The following is a 17,274-nucleotide window of genomic DNA, read 5'->3' on the forward strand; positions in this document are numbered from 1 at the left end:
GGCACATGACAGCCCGCTTGGAGTTTGCCAAAAGGCACCTAAAGGACTCTCACTACTACAGAGAGATCCTTGATGAAAACTTGCTTCAGAGACCGCAGGACCTCAGATTGTGGTGAAGGCTCACCTTCCAACAGGACAACGACCCTAAGCACACAGCCAAGACAACACAGGAGTGGCTTCGGGACAAGTCTCTGAATGTCCTTGAGTGGCCCAGCCAGAGCCCAGACTTGAACCTGATCTAACATCTCTGGGGAGACCTGAAAATAGCTGTGCAGCGACGCTCCCCATCCAACTTTGAGAGCATATGCAGAGAAGAATGGGAGAAACTCCCCCAAATACAGGTGTGCCAAGCTTGTAGTGTCATACCGAATAAGACTCAAGACTATAATCGCTGCCAAATGTGCTTCAACAAAGTACTGAGTATAGTGTCTGAATACTTATGTAAATGTAATATTGAAGTTTTTTTTTTAACTGTTTTTGCTTTGTCATTATGTGTAGATTGATGGGGGGGAGGGGGGACTATTTAATCCATTTTAGACTAAGGCTGTAATATATATACTATATACTAATCATATTTATGTTTAATTTGTATTATCAAAAGGATTTATATTGACAAATGACATGCCAGAAATCAGTCATATTTAACAGATGTATGTGAATCTCATGGCACTGTAGTTCCAGAAAGTACAGAATAGATATCTCTTGGAAAAAGTGTAAACCCATCCCCTATATACAGTACCATAAAAGGTCTCCTTGTACAACTAACCCGGGGGAAAGGGTAACAGGGGTTATTGAGTAATAAAAAAAGGTAGATTTAGTCTCACTACGAATCGTGTCGGTGTACATCTCCTGTCAATTTCTCTAGCACCAAACAAAATGGCGAGTAACCTTTTGGAAGAATTCATCTATTTTTCTATCATTTGTAGGATTCTACAATTTGTCAACATGGGCTCATATTTTATATGTATTACAATTTCTTTAAAACTGACCTTTGGCCTTGGACATGAGCGTAAACATTTAGTAGTTAAGTACTTTCTTTGTACTTCTTAATCTGAGTGCGTTATTTACAGGCCTACATGACATAACATATTTGGATGATTGAACTTTACTCAGTTCCATCAAAAGTTATTCTTTTTTTGTTGCTCTAATACAAGAACAGATCACTGAGTATAAAAGTGTTTTCGAGATGTTTGATGAGGAAGGAAATGGAACAGTGAAGACACAGGAGCTGGAGCGACTGATGAGTTGAATGGGAATCAATCCCACCAAGAGAGAGCTCCTTCAGATGGCCAAAGATGTGGACAAAGATGGTGAGCATATCGTTCACAATATGGCCTTCATTTTAACGTGACCATTGATATGTTTTATGTGCATAATATATAATCTTACTAACTATTTATTTGAGCAACTAATACAATGTTATCTACCATAGTAATGATATGCTGTATTGTACAATTAACTTGTATATCTGACAAAAAAAAGTCGACAATTTCTGTGAAGATTCATTTTCAAAACCATTGTACCATTGTAACATAACATGTAGGATTTCTCTGTTATCACTAGATGTCAGTGTTTCACTGGGATTCACTTGTAAAATACTAGTACTCAGGTCTAGGCAATTAGTTTATCTCTGTCTTTAGTTTATCTCTGTCTTTAGTTTATCTCTGTCTTTAGTTCATCTCTGTCTTTAGGAATGTAATACATTCCTTACCACCAATAAATACCAACCACCCAGTAAGGATACATATTGATTCCACTAACAACGTTAAAGACATCCTTAACTTTCCTCTTTATTTTTATTTATTCAAAATGCATCCAAAGAAATTGTATAACTAAGGCTGTCAAATTCTCATTTGGTTTCCTATACACAGCTGTATATAGCCAGTGGTAATATCTCCCTTATCACCTGTTTTTGTGTCATCACAGGAAAAGGTAATTTTAACCGTGAGAGCTTCCTGGCTTTGATGGTATTGGTTCATGAAAGCGCGAGGGGCCAACATGCTGTGCTACGAGCTGCTTTCAAGGGTTTTGAGAAAGAGGCCGAGGGATATATCGAGTGGAATACCCTGAAGTAAGCCTAACAATACCTACAGCAACTATGGCTTGCAGACTGTTCTTCCCCAATATGTACTTAAATAACTTTTAGAATCAGTAACAAACCACCTCTATTTGCAGGTATGTGTTGATGAATGTAGGAGAACCACTGAATGAGTTAGAGGCAGAGCAAATGATGGAGGCAGATAAAGATGGAGATGGAAGCTTCGATTATGAAGGTAAGAGTAGATTAGTCTCTTTTGATTTTATCTTGCTGGATAAGGTTGAACAAATAACCTTTTTACCATTAAAAGCATAACATTTTCTTCCCAGAATTTGTGAACATGATGACTGGAGGCTCCTTCAAGATGAGCTAAGTGAATCAAAGAAGGCAAACATGAATAGGCAACATTATATTGGTCAGGGTTGACAGTGTAGGTTACTGTTATGAACATCATGCTTCACCGGTTTTGATCATGCATGTTGATAAAACAAGACAATTGCTTTCAATGTTGGTCTTGAAGCATGCAGATGTTTATATTTTAATTCATATAACGATGTGGCTATTACTACCTTGTATGCTGACTGATTGACGTTTGATGTAAATATAGTCATTCATATGTATGATTTCTTAAAATGACAACAACAAAACATCTGTACAACCTTAAGGTACTTACTATATGAATGAAAAGGGCTTGAGTGAAAGCACCTTGGCCTTACTGAGAATCTCCAGTCCCTTGCCTTTTTAGAGGATATTCATCAAAGGGTTACATTTCCAAGGCCAGCCACCCCCTCTGCCCGATAGCATCTGGTCTGCCCAACCAATAAATCCCATTCTCATCCCTAAAGCCAGATGGACAGCTCGGCGAGCCAACGGCAGCTGCCGCTTACACCCCATCCGACCTATCACAGGAGGGATGGGGGCTTTGGATCACAGGGCTATGGTTGCAGAATCCCTGGAGCTTCTACTGTTATATGAAACACAACAAGGGGCAAGGTAGGGGAACAGGTCTAAGGAAGCAAGGAGAGATCGACAGAGAATCCTTTGGAAGCAGCCAGGGCTTGGGTTGCTTTGTATGGAGTGGAGCTGCGGTGAGAACGAGTGTGTTTCCCATGTAAACAGCCCCTCAGTCAGTGGAGCAGCTGCCTGCGTTACTGCTGAGGAGCAGGGAGAAGCAGAAGAGGAGGAGGTGTAGAGAGGGGGAAACGTTCCTTCTCCTTAAGATATTACGCCTCCTCTATCTTGTTGTCTCCTACGGCTCCTTTTAAATAAAAATAAAAAATAGTGCTTCTCCTACCACATCGACGAAAGGTAGGTACTGACATAACATATACCACTAATCTGGGAGGGCATTTAAGGCGAGCTTGCATGTCACATTGGCAGGATTAAAAGCCTTTATTTATTTATACTCATTGGCTTACAGAGGAATGATCACTGTGCAACAACATTCCATGGTGTGAATAAGACTAAGAGATAAACATGTTATATTATGAACATTTTATGTTGACTGTCTTTGCACTGTATTTGATCTCTAATTGGACAGTAACAAAGGCTGAGACTTTGCTCTTGGTTTTGATTGGTTGAGAGCTTGCACTGCACATGTTCCTCATTTGGTGAACAGACTGGCATGCAGGCAGGCTGCATTCTGAGGGGGGCGGGACCCGGGATGGCTCATGTGTCTTTGTTTTCACGGTTTGTGTGACACTATAGTAGGGTGTCGCATGTCTGCCATACTATCGGCCAACAATATACATGGCATAATTCAGCATTTCATTACATTAACCCTCAAATTATATATTATGAAGGCTTAATTAAGCCTTCACAAGCCCTTTATAAAGTCTATATAGATCCATGTCTGGGGGTTTGTTTTCCTCTGTATTGTATCTGCTTTGTTCTGACACCGTTTTCTCTGCTTCTGGTGCCCACATCCTGCCCACAACACTACCTGCTGCCCTGTCAGGTTCAATCTGATGGAATCAGGGGTGGGGACGTATATGCTTTTACCTACTTCTACAAACACGTACTTTTACGTAGCGAAATTCTAGTCATGTCATGAGCACTGTGACAAACAGACAAGATTATTTTGCATTTAGTTTAGTAGTTATGGATGATGCATCTTGGTGGCAGATTGTTTCGTCATTTTAGATCAAGATGCACACCTGACTAATTTCGGCAGGTGACCAGAGGCTTTGCCTTTATTTATATAATCAGAATGAAAATCCCCTCCTGTTTGACAAATGTGTCCCTCAGACCTCAAACATGCTACCCACCTAAACCTCTTCCCACTCTTTCCAAACCGTTTGCGGAAGGAAGGATGTTTGTGGCCTGTCATACACACACACACACACACACACACACACACACCCAAAACCAACCTCCAACCAAACCAGAGCCATATGATATGCTATTGTAGTGTGCATAATATGTCTGTTTGTTTTCTGATCTGAAGGTGTAAAATGATCCGTTTCAGGTTCTGCCTGTAGAGTGTGTTCTGGTGTGCTCAATGCATTCCCAAAGCTTCAGTATACCTCAGTCCAGAGAGAGACAACCTGTGGCTGTTGTGACACACATGGGTGACTGAGATACAGAAAATAGACACATTGAGACACCCACAGCAGTGGAACACAACAAGACAGCTCTCTACATTCCTCGGTTGTTTCATCTCAGCTGAAACCATGGATTCGACCATGGCCAAAACCACCGCTAGCTTTCTCTCCACTGTTTCCAGCATGACCCCCACCTCCATGACCTCCCTCCTCGCCGTTACCACGGACGCACGGATGGAACGGGACAATGTCACCGCATCCAGAACAACACTCATGACCAGTACCATTACTATAACAACAACCAACGAGACAAGCTACAACGCCACCAAGCTGCCAGAGGTGGCGTTAGAAGGCGCGGGGATGGGCATGGTGCTGGTGCCCTTTGGCATCATCACTGTAATTGGCCTGGCATTGGTCATGGTAAGACAGCAATCACTTTATTCACTACCTAGTTTCCATGCCCACAAAATATGTCTGTTTGTCATGACAGTGTGAACGAGTCGCTTTTGCCCCTTTTATCTAATTAACAGTGTGTCTCCCTGTGCCCCACCATGTCTCCCATCCCAGATGTTGTATATCAGGAAACGGAAGAGGTGAGGACATTAACTTGAATTGCAAAGTAGTTCATTATATAAGAGTTAGCAGTTCAAGTTATCAGCTGGATTTGTGAAAGGGAGGGCTGTCCTTCATGCATATTCAAATAATCATAGCATTGACTCTCAGTAATGTGTGTTTCTCACATTTCATTAAACGTTTCAATACGAGATAGATTTTTCTAACCTTTTCGTTCCCCCTCTGCCTTCTGCCCTGTGTTCACCGCCCAGACTGGAGAAGCTGAGGCACCAGCTGATGCCCATGTATAACTTTGACCCGGCAGAGGAACAGGATGACCTGGAACAGGAACTACTGGACCACAACCGGGACGGCAACCTCACAGGATCCAATAACAAGGTACTATATACACTACAAGCCTGAAGCAATGCTGCGGCTGCACTCCCATGTTCAATAAAACTGATAATCTACTGTAGAGCTGCGATGATACACAGAAGTCTTAGCGGTTTCATTATGTTCAGACTCATCTTGAATCGCCGGCAGCGATCTATTGTTCACTGATCTACAGTTATATTATATTATATCCGGAGGTTGGAACCAAAAATCGCACATTTGGACTCATCAGACCAAAGGACAGATTTCCACCGGTCTAATGTCCATTGTTCGTGTTTCTTGGCCCAAGCAGGTCTCTTCTTATTATTAGTATCCTTTAGTAGTGGTTTCTTTTCAGCAATTCAACCATGAAGGCCACGCAGTCTCCTCTGAACAGTTGATGTTGAGATGTGTCTGTTACTTGAACTCTGTGAAGCATTTATTTGGGCTGCAATTTCTGAGGCCGGTAACTCTAATGAACTTGTCCTCTGCAGCAGAGGTAACTCTAGCGCTTGATGGTTTTTGCGACTGCACTTGAAGAAACTTTCAAAGTTCTTGAAATCTTCCGGATTGACTGACCTTCATGTCTGAAAGTAATGATGGACTGTTGTTTCTCATTGCTTATTTGAGCTGTTCTTGCCATAATATGGACTTGGTATTTTACCAAATAGTGCTATCTTCTGTATACCACACCTCTACCTTGTCACAACACAACTGATTGGCTCAAACTTATTATGGAAAGAAATTCCACAAATTATCTTTTAACAAGGCATACCTTGTTAATTGAAATGCATTCCAGGTGACTACCTCATGAAGCTGGTTGAGAGAATGCCAAGAGTGTGCAAAGCTGTCATCAAGGCAAAGGGTGGCTAATTTGAAGAATCCAAGATATAAAATATATTTTGATTTGTATAACACTTTTCTGGTTACTACATGATTCCATATGTGTTATTTCATAGTTGTGATGTCTTCACTATTACTCTACAATTTAGAAAATAGTACAAATAAAAACCCTTGAATGAGTAGGTGTGTCCAAAGTTTTGACTGGTACTGTAAGTATATATATATATAAGTAATCGATTCACTTTCCACCCCTTTCTTTGTTCCTAACGCTACATCACTAAACAGATGTAATAAGCAGTCATAGCAGGGGCAGATTCATTATTCATTGGCTACAAAATATTAATACAAAACAGTTGATGTGACTGCTTATGACCATGGCAGTACAAAATAACATGGTGTCTCATGTCTCACAGTTATACCATTTTGCCCCCACCCCACCTCCTGTAGACTCTCACGACCTCCCAGGGGATGACGCAGAGGCCCAGTCGCCTGGTCTTCACAGACGTAGCCAACGTTCTCAATGCATAACAGCACTCTTCCATGCATGAGAGGGGACTGGGGACTAGCTGTCCCATCATAGAGATCTGTCGCTCAGGGAAAAAAAAGGAAAACTGGATTGAAGGCCATGGAAACAGACTGATGTTTGATGTATGTTTTTTTTCAGGGTGGGCTATAAGGGAATTCTGATGTTTTAGTTGTGGCATAGTCTTATTTTCATTGTCTACAGTTTATAACTTGTCGTCAGTGACTGAGTTGGGAATTATGGGGAAACGATGCGAGTAATGATTTTGCACTGGTTGTTATTGGTTGCACAAATACTTCCAAGTGTGGTGCATTGTGGGATCGCTGTCTTTCTCTGCAGTTCTAGTGATATTGGTGGAGCTCCCACCTCCTTCTCTAATGAGAACGTTGTCTCGAATGTATTATTTATTTTCCACACCTTTGTATTTTGCTGCTAAATGTAGACAACCACATTGGACAAGTGACTCCCTATAAAACGGGTTATGCTCAATGTTGAACTGCTTCCATAATGGTGGTGGATTAGAGACCTGGACGTTCTGCACGTTGGAAAACTAGAAATCAGGAGATCTGGAGAACTATTACTGCTGCAGGACAATTCCTGGGGAACTGTAACCCACCTAGTGTACACTACTATACTGTAATGTACCCACACACGTCCAAAATGTGTCCTTCAGCACTTACGCCTCTATGGGAACTCTCCATTTGCCATCAGAGTATTACTAGTAGTGTGTTTCCTCGATAACAAGTAATAAAGCAGCTGCATTGGTTTCTATACACTAAAACAGAGTATTTAAACCACAGTATTTTGACGACCACTTATTGTGCTACAATTGTTTGATGAACACATGACAAACAAACATATGTGAACCTTTTTATTGGTAACAGAAAGACCAAGTAGCACCTCTATACTCATGCAAACACACAATGAAGCGAGACAGATCAGAGTCAAATTAGAAAACAGCCATTTGAGTTGTGTATTCAAGTTCAAATGGATTGAAATCTAAAATAAATCAAACAATATATGAAAGACTAAAATAAAAAAGGGAGACCTTTTCATCGATCGCAAAAACACAAAAAAGATTACAACTGGAGATGTTACAAGATAAGAGAACCTAACTACTCTATTCAATATTTTTTTTAAACTCATACATAAAGCATAACAACAAGTACATGAAATAAACTCCTAAAATGTTTATACTGAATATATCAATATCAGTCAGCTCATTTAGAGCAACACTGTGATTAAAATATAGATAGTGGCTATCCTGACATTGCTGAGGTATGACTGTGGTTAGGTTAGGAGGCACTCTTACTGACATCATAGTACAGTACTTTGGGTTTATTTACCTACAGATGTAGGATCTTAATTTGATCCAGTTTGCTACAGCAGAAACATAATCCTGCAGCAACAAGAAATTTGAATTATTATGTGGATTACATTTTTGTAAGGTTTGATACATTTTTCATTAGGGCAAATCAAGTCTGAAATTTCAAAGTGGAATTCACAACCTTAGAAGCCTTTTTCAATCTCATATACTACAAGTTTGCATTTCCTGCAGTGCAGGAAAAAATCTCAGCAACAAAAATGTGATCAAATTAAGATCCTACATATGTATACAGTATGCTGTTACGGACAAAGTGAGATGAGTGGACCTCTGATATAGTTGTTCCATAGCTATGGTAAGATTGCAGGGGACAAGCAAAGCTAAAACCAGCCAGTCACCCCTCTGAGGGCCAAAGCAGACTAGTTTCAGAGGTAGTCCACAGCGCAAACAGTGATGCCATCCAAAGAGGTGAAGTAACAAGAGAAAAAGTCTAGGTTGGAAAAGACTCACAGACATACTAACTTGCAACTGACAGAAAACTAAAAGCTTGAATTTTCCCTAGAAAAAGATTGCACGTGGATAAGTCCACGCACTCCAGAAATACATTACAGTAAGATCCAAAACAAAGTGTTAACTCACTATTTCACGTCACTTCACTGACATCAGTTCAACTAATGTTAGGATTATTAATGCACCACATCTGTAGTGTGAAAGTGAAAGCTTGAAATGAAGTAATGATCGCATGGTATCTTACGTAAAAAGTGAAGAGAGGGAAAAAATGTAAGGGCTCACAGAGGTCGTGATAAAACAATTTTTAAAAAAGTCATGAGTAAGTAACCAACTACAGTAAACAGTAAAATATTGGGTCATTTTGAACCCAGGTAGATAGACCAAGGCCTCGATTCAATCAGATCGAGTGTTAACCCACGTTAGCCGACATCCGCATAGGGGATGTTTTGGCAGTGTTAGAGGTCCAGTATTACTACGGTAGGAGCTAACTAATCATGTGTGTCACCAACCCTTCCCTTCCTTATTATCCCTATCCCTGCGTTAGCCCAAAAAGGCGATAGAAAGTGTAGGCTCTATCCATGATAGAAATTATCCATGATAGATCTGTTGGATATAAAGTCGGTGTGGTTTCGTTCCATCTAATGGCAGTGTCCGCGATAAGGTAACTCAGGGAGCCGCTTGTGGATTTGACAGCTCCAACGCAGTTCCCCCTCCAAAAACAACCGCTATGTGAATCTAGCACGGATCTGATAGAATCTAGACCCAAGTCTTATCTCAGATATTTCATCAGAGCATTACCACTAAAGGCTGCTGCTGGGACCCGCTTAAAGAGTCAGTCAGCATGGAAGTGGAAGTGAGAGTGTGAGGCTAGTGTGTACAGTGTGTATGGGATTGTCCTGAGTAGGTGTGTGTGTGTGTGTGTGTGTGTGTGTGTGTGTGTGTGTGTGTGTGTGTGTGTGTGTGTGTGTGTGTGTGTGTGTGTGTGTGTGTGTGTGTGTGTCTTTGTTTGTTTTTTTGGTATGGGGAGAGGCTATAAAGAGTTCTCCTCTGCTTTTCTGTGACTGAGGTAGACTGAAAGACAAAGGAACTGAGGTGAGTTATGGTCTTAATGAGGTTTATGTGTGTCAAGTAATATTGTGAATGTCAAAAACAGATCAGAAATACACAATAAAAATGGAATAATATCATAACTGAGTAGAATAACACATGAATCACACCTGAATAGCTATGCGCATAGCCATATTAAGTCAAACAATACCTGGGGGCCATACTTGTGAACAATAGAACAGGTTGAAGTTTTAGTTTAAGCATCAGCCAATTAAAATCGTTGATGTAGTTGTACGTGATCAAAGGCTACATGTTAGCCTTTCCCATTACATAACCTGACACATGCTAAGCTCACCAGGTGGCTGTATATATGTGTATTTATATCTGGTTGAAATTCTGTATCAGCTAATCAAAATACGTATTTGGACATTATCCAACACTTGTCCATGGAAGCGCCCTTAACAGAAGTCAAATGGCAGGATCTGCTATTCAAAGTTACTGGATCAACACAAGCAACTTCAAGTGGACAATTAGCTCACAGTGTCGCCAGCCTGGTTCCTGGTATCATTTGCCGTTTGCGGCAAGCTTGAATCCCAGGGGAGATAATGTTTTTTCCTTTGAAATGAAAGAATGACATTTATTGTGATAGTGTGTAGTGCAGCCAGAACCTTGTAAATTAAGATTTACAAATATCTTTAATGAGGAACTTTTTGGTGTCCCTCTTGCAGACCGACACGTAGGCTACTGCTACTCATGGGGTGTAGTGCTGCCAGTGCCGGAACGGCGCTCCACCACCTCCCAGAATGGTGCTTGTTTAATAAAGTTTGGATCAAAGCTGAATCAGTGTCTCGCAAGACACTTAATGATTCATTTGTATTTTGCATAGGCCTAACATACCAAATATAATATCATCGTATAAGATTGCTGTTAGACGAAAAACACCACTTCATTTCTTATGTAGGCTGCACTTATACGTACAATATTATATATGTATTATTAAAGGAAAATACCTTTAGGTATTCCTTTAGACCTCTGATGGATGTCAGCAATCGAGTTTCCAAGATGTAGAACTTTAAAATGCAGAAAGTGTCTCAGTATGATGCGTATTGCAGAACACATCACACCGTGACACTATGTGTTTTCAAAGTTCTACATTTTGTAAATACTTTTTTGACGATGTTACGATCAACTTAAATGTTGCATAGACCTCCTTTACATTTTCTCTGTAAAAAGCACATGGATGTATGTGGAACGGACAAGCAAAAACATACGATTTTGTTATATGTGTGATAACAAGCTTTGTCTAACGTAACGTTGGTGAGTAGCCTGGTCAAGGACGCGATGATCCTACAATATCGTCACTCTACACTAGAGACCAAGTGAAGTGGAACAAAAGTCAACCTTGAATTTGGAGGTTTAAATATATCCCTCTGGGCATATATTTTAAGAAATGCCATTGGTTTGTGTAGAAAAAGTTTAAGATCTTTGATAGGCAGATGCAGGATTTGTTACAGGAAATAATCACTGCCACCTGGTGAGGTTAGCATAGGGCTAAATGTGCCAGGTTATTTAATGGGAACAGCCAACGTGTAGCATTTGATCATATCCAACTATGTCAACAATTTAAATTGGCAGATGCTTAAGCTGGAACAAAAACTTGTTCTAACATTCGCAAGTATGGCCCCCTAAGGTTTTATTGAGTGTGGTTAGAGCAATGTAGTAAAAACAAAACCTGATGTGTGATGTGAAGTCATGTCACTGTTGAGTTCGGACTTAATTCTGTTCACGATCATGTATTCCCATTCCAACGTATATCTAACAAAATATCCCCGTGTTTCTTCACAATCAGGACAGACAATTACGTTTGAGCCAAGCTCCTGTGTGACAATAGGGTCAAATGGGTCATGAATCTTGTCCAGGTAATGTGTTTTGAAATGTCAGTCACATTTGATGACAGCAACTGCATCTTTTATTTGTATTTTTAAACCCTCCCCACCATTAACACCACAAACGCATACACACACGCACGCATGCACACGCACACGTCAACCAATCAGTGAACAGCCCCACCCACTGACCGAATCCTAAGTAATCAATCAACTGACCAAAGCTATGTCCATCATTGACCCAGCCTCAGTGCTGGACAGACTCCAGTCACAATACCACCATCAGGCCTACTGTTCTACAAAGCAGGGCTATTATCTGTTGTTTTTGGAATCCTCATGACAATGGAGGTTAGATTGTACACCTCTTTGTCTCTGCCCAAACCTTGAGGTAGTTTTGTGGCACATTGTCTACTCCCCCTCTGCCACTTCTTGGGCTGGAGCCTGAGATGGCGAAGCCTCAGCGGGCAGAGACTGTGAGGGGCCCTCAGTTTCTTCTGAAGGACTCTGTGACAAGACACAAACATACAGACATTAGTGTGTGTGTGTGCGTGCGTGCGTGCGTGCGTGCGTGTGTGTGTGTGTGTGCGTGCGTGCGTGCGTGTGTGCGTGTGTGTGTGTAATGATGTACTTGTATGAGTGTGTAGATGAGTGATGTGGGGAAATAGGTCTGGCTGTGAGACCAAGAAATGCTAGGGAGAAGACGGTTATGTCAGGAAACCAAGACGACAGGGGAAGAGAGCAGTTATATCAGGTTTCCCCTCTCAGCATTGACTCATTCTTCCCCTTCTCATGTCTGTGTCTGAAAGATGGAGTCTTAACGGTTTCAGTTCTTAATGTGTTTTAACTTCTTTGAAACTCGCCTCTGCAGTGAAAACTGTGATAAGATGGATGAGGGTGTTGAGTGACGTTGGCCTCTTTTTGTGCAAGCTGTTGGTGTAATCTGTTGATTCTCAGAAAGAAGGTGCTGTATGAACGGAAGTGTCTTGTGCACTCCGCCTTAGCTCAGGCCTATATGCACCTCCATGAAAGTAGCGCTCAAGTACAATAGGTAAGAGGAAACATTGTTAGGAGAAAAAAACAAACATAATATGACCTATTATGCTGTACTAACAATATCTCTTACCTGCTGTTCCTGGATCACCTCTTGAACTACTTTCTGGGGCTGTGGAGAAGAATAAAAGTGACAGAAAGAGACAAGATAAAACATTCAACGAATCAGTAAAACTCTCCATCGCATAGCTCAGAGGTGGACAACTTCAATTGTGAAGGGGGGGGGGGGGTGCTATGTTTATCTTGTAATCAGTGGCTGATTTAGACCTAGGACACCAGGTGAGGGGGACGCTCCTCCTGTCAATCAATGACATCAGTCAGGAAAAACAGAGGGCCCTAATGCCCGTAAGGACTGGAGTTGTACATCCCCAGATTATGAAGAGAGATAGGAGTCTAGAGACATTTGAGATATATGTCTCATTACATTCGTGTGCATGAGTGAGTGTGTATGTTAGGCCCATACCCATTTCCTTGGCCGGCCCCGAGGTCTTCTCTCCCCGACTGGCTCTACTTCCTGACACAGAAAGGATGGAGGATAAAGCAGAGAATATTGTATTGTTTTTTTTATATATAGACATAAGGCCATGTCTACTCACAACCGTATTGTTGCAATCGGTATTTTCTGTTCAGCTCCTGTGCCTAGTTTGACACTTTATTTTGTATTGAATATTTCATAATAACTATAAACATGAACATGAGAGGTTGATCTTACCTTGGGTGTGGCACGAGGCCCCTTGTTCTTGCTTCCTCTGGGTCGTCCTCTGGGTCTCTTTGGGGTTGGGGGGCCAGTGGGCTCCTGGGGAGAGCAAGAGCAAAATAAGGAACTGCCATACGGTTGGTACTCTGACTCTATCCACAGCAAAATAAGGAACTGCCATACGGTTGGTACTCTGACTCTATCCACAGCAAAATAAGGAACTGCCATACGGTTGGTACTCTGACTCTATCCACAGCAAAATAAGGAACTGCCATACGGTTGGTGCTCTGACTCTATCCACAGCAAAATAAGGAACTGCCATACGGTTGGTGCTCTGACTCTATCCACAGCAAAATAAGGAACTGCCTGCCATACGGTTGGTACTCTGACTCTATCCACAGCAAAATAAGGAACTGCCTGCCATACGGTTGGTACTCTGACTCTATCCACAGCAAAAGCAGCCGTACTCCACACCACACCACAACACAGCTGTTAAAATGAGCATTTGAGTTATTTCAGTTTCAAATCAAATTGTATTTGTCACATGCCGAATACAACAGGTACAACCTTACAGTGAAACACTTACTTACAAGCCCTTAACCAACAATGCAGGTAAAAAAAATAAGTCTTGAGTAAAAAATGTAAAGTAAATTTTTTAAATAAAGATAAATAATTAAAGAGCAGCAGTTGTGCTACAGTAATATGTACATGTAGGTAGAGGTGGGGGTGGGGGGGGCAATGCAAATAGTCTGGGTAGTCATTTGATTTGCTGTTCAGGATGGCTTGGGGGTATAAGCTGTTAAGAAGCCTTTTGGACCTAGACTTGTAGCTCCAGTACCGCTTGCCATGCGGTAGAAGAGAAAGCACTCTATGACTTGGGTGGCTGGAGTCTTTGACACATTTTAGGGCCTTCCTCTGACACCGCCTGGTATAGAGGTCCTGGATGGCAGAAAGCTTGGCCCCACTGATGTACTAGGCCGTATGCACTACCCTTTGTAGTGCCCTGCGGTCGGAGGCCGAGCAGTTGCCACACCAGGAAGTGATGCAACCAGTCAGGATACTCTCGATGGTACAGTTGTAATGTTATTGCGTAATATAGAGTCCTATACAGTGTAATGAGTGTATGAGGTGTTGATGTGGAGGATGCTGTGGTGATCCAACCTGCTGTTGTTTCCGTGGGCGTCCCCGGCCCCTGCGTGGAGGTGTGGAGGCAGGTGATTGGGCCACTCCTGGCTGTGGTGACGGCTCCTTGGTCCCACTGTTGCTCATCCCTGTGTCTGTCCACCAGCGAAGTGAAATGGGTGTGTGGGCTTGGATGGCCAGAGCTCAGGCCTCAGGGGAGAGGGTTAGGGAGGGGCAGACTTAGCCGTGATTGGTACCTGGGAAGTAAAAGGGGGCTTCAGGTTATCTAGTCTCTGTTGCGCAACATTTTTCTAGTAGGCCTACTGAAAAAGGTATACAGTTTATACTATACATGTGCATACTATCGTGCATAATCTGTGTATGTACCAATGCGATTGGGTGCTGGACACGTTAATACAAACACGCTTCCCCCCCTTTCTCTCTGCACCTCATAAAATTATAATGAAAGACCACACTGCTTTCGTCTTGCAGGCAGTCACAGAGCAGCGTGAGAACTGCTTAATATAAGCCTTGGCAACGGCCATAACAGGTTCACTGGACACAGACAGGGGTTTGGCATAGGTGGGGATACATGAGCTCAGTCTGCAGTAACTATAAGTAGCAAAGATATTCACAACTCAATATCCCATCCAATGTTGAGATCTAACCCATTCTATATCCAGTCCCTACCGGTTCCTATTGGATACCATTGGTAGTCCATGTCTGTGTAGCTGTATTTATAGGCTATATGCGTGCATGTTTGCACATTTGTTAATTAAGAGGATGTGAGTATTTCGTGCTTTCAACATGGGCTTCTCAGTTACTTTGTACTCGTCACTTGAGCTCAGATAGGCCTCAAATATAGCCTTCCAAATCAAATCAAGTCTCGTCTGCACTTTGTATACAGATATTGGAGGCAAAAATTCAGTGCTAAATATTTTGCGGCTGGCTACACGGAGTAGCTACTTTTGTTCATTTCGCTAATAACTCAAAACTAATTTACACTCTAAATGCAGAGTAGAGAGAGTAAATTACACACGCAATTGATTTGAATAATAATAGTAACTCTGTCTTTCATTCCTTAATTCCTTAATTTTGTTGTTCATTTTGACTGATTATCCCATGGAAAAGTGTAGAGCAGAATCAAAATGTCAAGCTCAAGGTCATGCACAGACCAATAAATAAAAAAAGTAAAAATAAATAAGACCTATCCTCTGTGTTGCATTGCTAACACTATTGAGTTCTTTACCAACAGCTGCAGGGTAGCCTAGTGGTTAGAGCATTGGACTAGTAACCGAAAGGTTGCAAGTTCAAATCCCCGAGCTGACAAGGTACAAAATCTGTCGTTCTGCCCCTGAACAGGCAGTTAACCCACTACATTTGTTCTTAACTGACTTGCCTAGTAAAATAAAAGTTAAAAAAAAAAAGCAGGAAGTTGGGAGCTGGAATTGTGTCTATCAGCAGGAGTAGGCTACAATGTTTCTAAACACACGTGAAGTGGGCTATATGAACAAATACTTTTGCATAGCGGGAGACGATTCGTTTAACTACGTTTTTGGCAGTGAACAAGGACTGAATGTATCTTTTCCATATGGGCGGTAATTGCAACCATAAAACCACATTCTGTGCATTCTTTTAAAACGACCAAAATGTGTCGCAGCAGACTTCATTCAAGTTGTCACATCTCCTCCTTTTAAACTTTCACTTTGGATATTAAACAGATTTGGTCTAGTTGACCGAAACGGCGCCACTTACCACCATAACATAGCCTATAGGTTAGAGCAGTGGTATGGTGTCCAATGGAGCAGGACTTTTAAAAGCACGGTAGATCACGCCAGACAAAAGTCAACTCTTAGTTCATTTGCATCTGTTATAGCTTAGCTAGCCTAGTAGTCCAACACGGCATCGTCAATAAATGTTTAATTAGGATATTTCATGAATTCTACATAATTATTAGGCCTACATATTCTGTATGGAGTCGTTCATGTTACCTTTACAACCGGTGCGAAAGGCGAAAGCCATGTGTTTAAAGCAAGCTACAGATGATGCAGGGAGAGAGCAAACCATATCGAATCAGATCGAATGACAGCAGTTTGTTTGCGGGTAACCATTTTACTCGATCTGATCTCAGTGATCTGAGTGCACGATTGTAACCCATTCATCAGATTGAAAAGTGACAAAATAGCAACAATGTTATTGTAGAAAATGAAACAATGGGAAAGGTAAAATAAGTGTTTCACCTACCTTGCTCCCACCAGTTGGTTTTCCTGTCAGCCTACTTAATAAAAACCGCAATGGAATTGCAGGACAGTTTAGCCTACTATTCAGTGTGTATATTATTCTTAAAATGTCCTTCTATTACAGACAGTCGCCTTTAATAAAGTTTACCTTGGAATAAACTGACACTGCCTCCTTACTTTCTTCCCTCTTTCTTTCTCTCCCTCTTCCCCTCCCTCCTTTCCTCTATCTCACTCTGTTTGTGTGTGATCCCTTACGTTTGTCTGCCGTATCCCCGTTTGGTCACGAATACCCCAGTTGAAGTATGATGGGGGTTGGAGCTGGAGCATATATGAACATTGCATACTTTCTCTATTAAAGCATGCTCCAGGAGAGCAGTGGGGGTAGGAGGGGTGAAACAGTCGAACACGCCCCTTGCTCAGTGGACCACCCACATGTGAGTGGTAGGCATCATATAGGCTACACTAGTTCTAGATTCTGCAGATCATACATTTGCAGTAGCATGAACATACAGCAGGAATTCTCTACA

General features: G+C 41.6%; 2 protein-coding genes and 1 pseudogene across 2 annotated transcripts; 2 read left to right on the plus strand and 1 right to left on the minus strand.

Annotated features, from left to right (window-relative positions):
- Positions 1-876: 876 nt before the first annotated feature.
- Positions 877-2,494, plus strand: LOC139412592 (calglandulin-like; annotated as a pseudogene).
- A 473-nt stretch (positions 2,495-2,967) lies between these two features.
- Positions 2,968-7,685, plus strand: LOC139413296 (uncharacterized protein C3orf18-like). Its single transcript, XM_071160501.1, has 5 exons — positions 2,968-3,346; positions 4,506-5,001; positions 5,149-5,174; positions 5,406-5,532; positions 6,796-7,685. The coding sequence occupies exons 2-5, from the start codon at positions 4,711-4,713 to the stop codon at positions 6,874-6,876; spliced, it is 525 nt and encodes a 174-aa protein (XP_071016602.1). The 5' UTR covers positions 2,968-3,346; positions 4,506-4,710; the 3' UTR covers positions 6,877-7,685.
- A 44-nt stretch (positions 7,686-7,729) lies between these two features.
- On the minus strand, positions 7,730-17,050 carry LOC139413297 (high mobility group protein HMGI-C-like). The gene is made up of 6 exons (XM_071160502.1): positions 16,752-17,050; positions 14,547-14,764; positions 13,401-13,484; positions 13,152-13,202; positions 12,762-12,800; positions 7,730-12,142 (listed from the first exon to the last, which is right to left on the minus strand). The coding sequence occupies exons 2-6, from the start codon at positions 14,652-14,654 to the stop codon at positions 12,047-12,049; spliced, it is 378 nt and encodes a 125-aa protein (XP_071016603.1). The 5' UTR covers positions 14,655-14,764; positions 16,752-17,050; the 3' UTR covers positions 7,730-12,046.
- Positions 17,051-17,274: the final 224 nt, after the last annotated feature.

The sequence above is a fragment of the Oncorhynchus clarkii genome, chromosome 7 (genome assembly GCF_045791955.1).
Source record: "Oncorhynchus clarkii lewisi isolate Uvic-CL-2024 chromosome 7, UVic_Ocla_1.0, whole genome shotgun sequence".
In the NCBI taxonomy this organism is placed as follows: domain Eukaryota; kingdom Metazoa; phylum Chordata; class Actinopteri; order Salmoniformes; family Salmonidae; genus Oncorhynchus; species Oncorhynchus clarkii.